General features: G+C 37.6%; 1 protein-coding gene across 1 annotated transcript; it reads right to left on the reverse strand.

The window, feature by feature from the left end:
* Positions 1–5,635: 5,635 nt before the first annotated feature.
* Positions 5,636–6,043, reverse strand: LOC143635049 (uncharacterized). Its single transcript, XM_077102957.1, has one exon. It carries the CDS (start codon positions 6,041–6,043, stop codon positions 5,636–5,638), a length of 408 nt encoding a protein of 135 aa, XP_076959072.1.
* Between the last annotated feature and the right edge of the window lie 2,307 nt (positions 6,044–8,350).

Raw genomic sequence — 8,350 nt, forward strand, 5'->3', positions numbered from 1 at the left:
TCATAGTTCTTGCAACTGGCACATATCATTTTGCTTGTCTGTCTGGCCTTGTAATTACTTTGAATAACTGTTTGTTTGCACCTGGTTTGACCAGAAACGTTATTTCAGTTTCTTTACTTTTTGAACAAGGATTTAAGTATGCTTTTAATGGTATTGCTATTTCTGCGTACTTGAATGATATATTTTATTTTTAGGCTAAACCTCGAACTGGTATTTATGAGATTGATGTTCAAATTAACAATAATGTATCTAATCTTTCTAAACGTATAAAATCTGGAATCAATGATACATTTCTAGGGAATTGCCGACTTGGTCACATAAGCAAGGCACGAGTTAAAAAGACTTCAATCCGAAGGGAAACCTGAATCCACAGGACTAGACTCTTTTGACGACTATGAGTCTTGTTTAGCTGGAAAACTCGCCAAGGATTCCTTCACTCATAAAAGTGAACGAGCAAAGGATCTATTAGGACTTATACATACTGATGTATGCGGCCCTTTCATAACCATGTATAGAAACCATGAAAGATACTTCGTTTCTTTTATTGACGATTATAGTCGATATGCTTATGTTTATCTTATGAAACATAAACATGAAACTTTTGAAAAGTTCAAAGAGTTTCAAACCAAAGTGGAAAACCAACTCGAAAAAACTATTAAAATGCTTAAATCAGATCGAGGTGGAGAGTATCTCAGCTCAAAGTTCATCAATCATCTAAAAGAGCGTGGAATTGTTTCACAGCTCACTCTACCCGGCACACCCCAAGATAATGGCGTGAGCGAGAGGAGAAATAGAACCTTACTAAACATGCAATCGATTATGTGTAAAACTAACTTGCATCACTCCTTTTGGAGCTTTACACTTATGACCCTTGCCCGCATTGTTAATCTGGCTCCAACTAAAAAGGTAAACAAAACACCATGTGAGATATGGCATTGGCGTAACCCAATTTGTCTTTCCTTAGAGTATGGGTATGCGATGCATATGTCACCAGTGACTCTGATGACAAACTCGATCCACGCGGCGTAAAAGTTGTTTTTGTCGGATACTACAACCAAAGTGGATATTTTTTCTTTCACCCGATACAAATTTGAATTCTATCAAAAGGAAGGGTCACTTCCTCGAGAAAGAAATTTTCAATCGAGGAACTGGGAATAATTGTCACACCCCGACTTAGGGCCTAGACGTGTGACCACAAGTCGGTACCTGTTTTGTAAATATATCAGAGTTATGGGTTAATTTTAGCGGATTACTTTTAGGTTTGAATATAATATTAGTTTACATTGAAAATTTACTTGGGAATTAAATACCCAAGTATTCGTTTACAAAATATGTGTTCTATATTACAAGTATTTAAATTATCAAAAACGAAGCCATCTTGTAATGCGCTTCTATCTTCATAAAGACTCCAATCCTTGCTATTGCTGCTAAAGCTTAATTACATGCAATGGGTTGGAAAAATATGTCATCTATATGCTGGTGAATACGTATTACTCCAAAAATGATTGAATAACATTTACAATACAATATAGTTTTCTTGACAAGCTCAACAGAAGTATTTCTACTTCCGGTATATGTACCACTGCCTTACACACACAAATGTGTTCCCCAAGCCACGTAGCCCTTAATGGGGAACTAGTTATAATCGTTAGCCCGTGGCCACGTAGCCTTTGACTGTTTAGGCTGAACTGTTATGTTTGGATCCAGACACATGTGTAATCGGTCTGAGTTGATTTTATTTACTATTTTGTATTATAACATTTTATAGATCACGTAATCTCATGTAAACGTTGACTGACTCTTTAAGACAAACACCCATTCATCTTATAGAGTATAAATATGTTTTGACTGATTGTAATGGTTAACGTATTCACCAGTACTGTCCATGGGCGTTTGAAACCTTGACTGTGAAAGAGAATGATATTTAACCTATACATAAATAGGTTCGTATAAATACTTGAATGATGTTTCTTGATTAAGCTATTACGGCTAAGCTTAACCTTGAAATCGTTTATCTTTATTTGTGAATGAAAACACTTTGTTTTTATGTGACGTTTAATATAGCATGATTTGGCTTAATAGGTTATAATATGTTGGTAAGTTTCTCCAAGTAAGTAAACAGGTCACTCGGTTGATTGGGATTTGTACGAATTACTTTTCCTTAGGCAAGAAACTTACTACAAGTGATATCACCCTTACAGTTTACTACATGCCCGTCAAAATATATCTTTTGTTGACATTACTTCATTTTGAAGTAACGTTTATGAAAACTCGTTTATAAAATACTTTCAAGGTTAAAGGCCATAGCCTCGATTGATATCTTAAGCTATAACTCAAATAACTTAAACCTAATTCCTACCTTAATATCGATACTTTAAATGATAATACTAAGAAAACTTGACGGGAGGATCTTGATCTACTCGCTTATATGATTTCTAACTTGATTATGACTTCAAAACATGCACGAACTTCGAGAAAATGGAATGTCGGTTCGTCACGGCAATTGGGTACGTTCTCCTATGTTCACTATGCGAAAATGGCGGTGAAATGGGGATGAGAAGGCCTCATACCTGTCTCCCTCTTTTATAGGCGATTTCTGTGACCCATCGCGATACGCGATGGGTTCCTTGTTACCCCGTCGCATATCGCAGCGCCGCAAAATAGGCCGCCTCTCTCATGTTGTGACATGTGGCCTGTCATATTGTGCCACGTGTTAACACGTGGTTGGACACATGTCCAGTGACTCAGCATGGTCATCGCGATACACGATGACCTTGATTGTTAGGCCGTAGCGTATCGCTACGCCTCCCATTCTGAGTCAATGTGCAAGTCCATCTCTATACGCGATGGGCCTTAAGAGTAAACAGTCGCGTATCGCAATGAGTATAATTTTTCAGAATTTTCAAGTTTAGTCCCTAAACTTATAAGTTAATACTTTTTAGCTTAATACTATGAGGGTAAATTACGCGGTGTCACATCCTCCCCACCCTTTGAATAATCTCATCCTCGAGATTTATTGGAATAGATAGGGATCTTTCTTCTTCATTTATGACTCGAGCACCCACGTATATTCGGGTCCTCATTTTGAATCCCATTTGACTTTTACGAGCTTGAGTCGCTTGTGCTTAAGAAACTTGATCAGGTTATCTTCTATTTGAATCGGTTGTTCTACAAACTTAAGCTTCTCGTTGACTTTAACTTCTTTTAATGGCATAGCAAGAGTTTTGTCGGCTAGACACTTGCGTAGATTAGATACGTGAAACACGTCATGAATGCCTTTCATTTCATCAGGTAACTCCATTCGGTAAGTTACTGGTCCGATTCTTTCAAGTATTTTGAATGGTCCAACAAAGCGTGGACTCAGTTTTCCTTTCTTTCCGAATCTTACAACACCTTTCCAAGGCGATACTTTTAATAATACTTTATCGCCTTATTTGAACTACAATGCCTTCCGGAGAATATCTGCATAGCTCTTTTGTCTATCTCTTGCTGCCTTCAATCGTTCACGAATTTGTATTACTTGATCTGTGGTTCTTTGAATAATTTCAGGTCCTGACAACTGACTATCATCTGTTTCAGACCAACATACAAGTGTTATACATTTCCGTCCATACAAAGCTTCAAATGGTGCCATTTGGATACTCGTATGATAACTATTGTTATACGAGAATTCCATTAAAGCAAGATGAGTGTCCCAACTTCCTCCTAAGTCGATGACACAGCCACTAAGCATATCCGCCAAGGTTTGAATTGTACGTTCACTTTGGCCATCAGTTTGGGGATGGTATGCAGTACTTAGGTTTAATCGAGTCCCCATTTCCTTTTGAAATCTTGACCAAAATTTTGAAGTGAAACAACTATCTCTATCGGAAATGATGGATAGTGGCACATCATGCAAAGATACTATGTTTTCGACGTATAATTGTGCTAACTTATCCATGCTAAATGTTTCTTGTATCGGAATAAAATGGGCAGATTTGGTAAGTTTATCTACAATAACCCAGATTGCATCATTCTGGCGAGAATTTTTAGGTAACTTAATGATGAATTCCATGGTTCTCATATCCCACTTCCGTATCGGTATTTCAGGTTGTTGTAGTAATCCCAACGGCTTTAGATGTTCGGATTTTACTTTTGAACATGTCAGGCACTTACCAACATACAGTGCAATATCTTTTTCATACCGATCCACCAATAATCTTCTTTGAGATTGCGATAGATCTTGCCACTTCCTGGATTTATCATGTATTTAGACTTATGAGCTTCTTCAAGAATCTTGCTTCTTAAATCCCCAACCATTGGTACCCAGATCCTAGCACTGAGTCTAAGTATTTTATCACTTCCTTTGACCAATTGATCGAAAGTACCATTTTCTTTCTCGGCTTTAATGTTTCCTTCCTCTAGTGCTAACTTCTGCGCTTCTTTAATCTGACTAGTTAAATCTACTTTAAGTTCCAATCTAAGAGTTCGGACTCGTTTAGGCTTTTCATGTTTCTTCCTACTTAAGGTGTCGGGAACAACATTGGATTTTCCTTCATGATAGATGATCTCACAGTCATAGTCGTTGAGCGTTTCCATCCAACGCGTTTATCTCATGTTCAGTTCCTTTTGATCAAATATATGCTTCAAACTTTTGTGATCAGTGTATACTATGAACTTTACACCATAAAAGTAATGTCGCCATAACTTCAACGCGGAAATTATAGCGCCCAATTTGAGGTCGTGTGTGGCATAATTCTTTTCGTGAACTTTTAATTGTCTTGAAGCATAAGCAATTACTTTCTTTCCTTCCATAAAAACACATCCCATTCCTGTGTGCGAAGCATCACAGTATATGGTAAAGTTATTTAATCCTTCTGGCAAGGCCAAGATAGGTGCATTAGTTTAAGTGTTTCGAAAGCTTCCTCTTGTTTTGATCCCCATTCAAACTTAATTGCTTTCCTAGTGAGTGAAGTTAATGGGAAGCTATTCTGGAGAAGTCTTGTATGAATCTTCAGTAATATCCTACTAATCCTAGAAATCTTGTAACTTGGGTTGGTGTCTTGGGTTTCTCCCATTTGGTAATAGCTTCTATCTTAGCTGGATCTACTTGAATACCCTTTTCGTTTATAACATGACCAAGAAATTGAACTTCGGATAACCAAAATTCACATTTAGAGAATTTGGCGTACAACTTATCGTTTCTTAGAGTTTCAAGTATGATTTTGATATGTACTTGATGATCGTCTTTGGATTTTGAATAAACAAGAATATCATCAATGAATACGATAACAAACTTGTCGAGGTATGGTTTACAAATACGATTCATCATGTCCATGAAAGCTGCCGGAGCATTAGTGAGTCCGAATGACATAACGGTAAACTCATAATGTTCGTATCGGGTTCTAAATACTGTTTTAGGGATATCTTCCTCTTGTACTTTCAACTGATGGTAACCCAATCTAAGATCAATTTTAGAAAAACAACTTGCTCCTTGGAGTTTATCAAACAAATCGTCGATTCTTAGTAGTGGATACTTGTTCTTGATCGTAACCTTATTTAGCTCTCTATAATCTATACACATTCTCATCGATCCGTATTTCTTCTTTACAAATAAAATTGGAGCTCCCCATGGTGAAGAACTCGGTCGTATGAATCATTTTTCCAAAAGCTCATCTAACTGCTTCTTTAACTCTTTTATTTCCGTGGGTGCTAGTCTATAAGGACACTTAGCTATCGGTGATGTTCCTAGTACAAGATCGATTCTAAATTCTACCTCTCTATCTAGTGCGGCTCCTGGTAACTCATCAGGAAACACATCTTGAAATTCAGATACGGTTGGCACTTCTTCTATCTTTTTAAGTCCAGGTTCTTTAGTTACATAGGCCATGAATGCAAGGCATCCCTTACCTAAGCAACTACTTGCTTTTATCTTAGAAATTATTCCTACCTTTCCTGCTTCTTTATCTCCGGTGATACGAATGGTTTTATTATTAGACGTTCGGATATCAACGGCTTTGTCATCACATAAGATACGGGCTTTATTAGAGGATAACCAATCCATCCTAGAACTACATCAAAACCTGCCAATGTCATGGGTAACAGTCGTACATGTATGATGTGATCGGCTAACGAAATTGTCGTGTTTTTTAAGGCTTCCGTTATTCTACTTACATTTCCATCAGCGGTCTCGACTTCATAATGTTTATCTAGTTTAACTAAGGGTTCATTCAATAGACTACAAAATTTATAATCTATAAAACTTTGGTTCGCGACTGAGTCAAATAAAACCCTAGCATAAACATTATTAATAGGAAACGTATCGGTGATCACGTCCGGTATGTTCTGGGTATCGAGCATAAAGACATGTGCGTTTCCTTTCTTGGCATCGGCCTTGGCACCGCTACCACTTGCACCAGCCGCTGCTATCGTCGACTTCCCTTTTGAAAATCGTTGCTAAAATTCCCCTTCTCTCCACAATCAAAGCATACTACTGCCTTCCTCTTTCAGTCAGCTTCTACATGACCCGGTCTCTTACAGAAATTACATGTAATGGTATTGGAAGGTCGAAGACATCTTCCGAAGTGTCTCCTACCGCAAGAATTACAAACAGGGCGACTATACACAAACGCCCTTTCCCTCTTCTTCTCAACCTTCCTAACTTTTCCTCCAACTGGCGTCTTGCCATCATCTCTCTTCTTCTCATTCCGGTTCCTAATCATCCGATCCATAAGATATCCTGCCAACGCCATGGCAGATTTTGTCGTGGACGGCATATGTGAACGAACCAAATCACGGATTTCAATGGGTAGTCCGTAAATGTATCTAGTCACTTTATGAATTTTTGGTGTGACCAAATGAGGGACAATTCTACAGTACTCAAGAAATTTGGTGTTATATTCCTTGAGGTTTTTTCCCACAACCTTGTGATTCCATAGTTTGGTTTGTATTTGATCCATTTCATTAATCGGGCAAAACTTCTTTAATATCATAGCTTTAAACGTTTCTCATTCTAAATTGTATAAGTTTTATCTACCCTTGATTTCGATCAGGGTATTCCACCATTCCAGTGTGAACATTTGGGAGGTATATTGAACTTTCTCCCTCTCGTTACACTTGCTTATCAGTACAATTGATTCCATCTCCTCCAACCATCGGAGGGTAATTATTGCTCCTTTGTCTCCTTGAAACTCTTTAGGATTGAAAACTTTAGATATTTTGAAATCACAACCTTTCTTGAATTCTTAGTTTCTTGGTTTTCTTATTTAAGTGATTTTCAGCCATTGAGCCTTGATCACTTTCTTCTTTCGTTTTAATACTCTCTTTCTTTTCCGTTTCTTTTCTAGATTCTTTCTTTAAATTCATAGTTTCACTCTTGCTTCGACTAGCCCTCTTATTAAAGTGAGAGGCAGTTCGCCTTGCATCATTTTTCATTAGTTCATAAAGTGGGTTAACAACTTCTTTTATTAGATCATGAATACCGAGCACATAATCCTTCGGTTTCGCTTGAATGTTCTCTTCTATAGTCTTTTCTTTGTTGTTTTATATTTGCATCTCGATATTATTGTGAACTTTATCTTGTCCAGATATGTTACATGAATAAGAAAAGATTTAGGAAAAGACACACTTTCTTATAATACATTATTTATTTTACAAGAATGAAAACATAACATTCAACAACTATTCATAGTAACTATTCCTAATCCTTAATCCACATCTTGACAAGATTTTTCATCTTATCACATTTCTTAACAATTTTCTTTCCCATTTTCTTTTTGTTCACTTTCTCGATCCGCAGCTCGTCCATCACCACATTAGGTGGTTTAGGGTATCCGTAGGCGCAGATGCAGCTGGGAAGAGATAAGCATTCTCTCATGGATAAAGATGCGGGTTTGCAACGTATGCATGCATTTCCTCACCGGGGATATTAGTTGTATAAAAATCCTCGATCAGGTTTGCTTCCTCGCAGATTTCATTGGATTGCTAGGAGATTGAAGTTCTTAGTCCATCATATGGAGGAAAATAAGGATTCTCGTTTTTCTCATCTTCTTCCTCGGGATCCTCTTCTGATAAGGATTTTTGACTGGTGATTGAATGAATCTCTTTTTATAGGGTAAGATAACCCTCATCCTTGGTTTACGACTTGGTTCTGAAACTGTTTGTGGAACATGGTATGAGTAATCCGGTGGTGGTGATCCAAAGTGCCATTTGCTTTGGTCGGAGTGGCAGTCCATCCAACTTGACGAATCAGTTTCCTGCTAGATCCTACTCTGAACTTCTTGCTCCTCGGAAGGATGATAAGTTGGAATTTCAGATGGATAGTATTAGGGAATGTTGTCGGCGGGTATTGTCGGAAATCTCGATTGGACAT

The sequence above is a fragment of the Bidens hawaiensis genome, unplaced genomic scaffold (assembly GCF_021521415.1).
Source record: "Bidens hawaiensis isolate Kalapana, Puna unplaced genomic scaffold, B.hawaiensis_p1.1 tig00007389_1, whole genome shotgun sequence".
Lineage (NCBI taxonomy): Eukaryota > Viridiplantae > Streptophyta > Magnoliopsida > Asterales > Asteraceae > Bidens > Bidens hawaiensis.

Excerpts from the sequence above, each read along its gene's own strand:
- LOC143635049 (XM_077102957.1), bottom strand. The coding sequence starts at position 6,043 with ATGGATTGGTTATCCTCTAATAAAGCCCGTATCTTATGTGATGACAAA.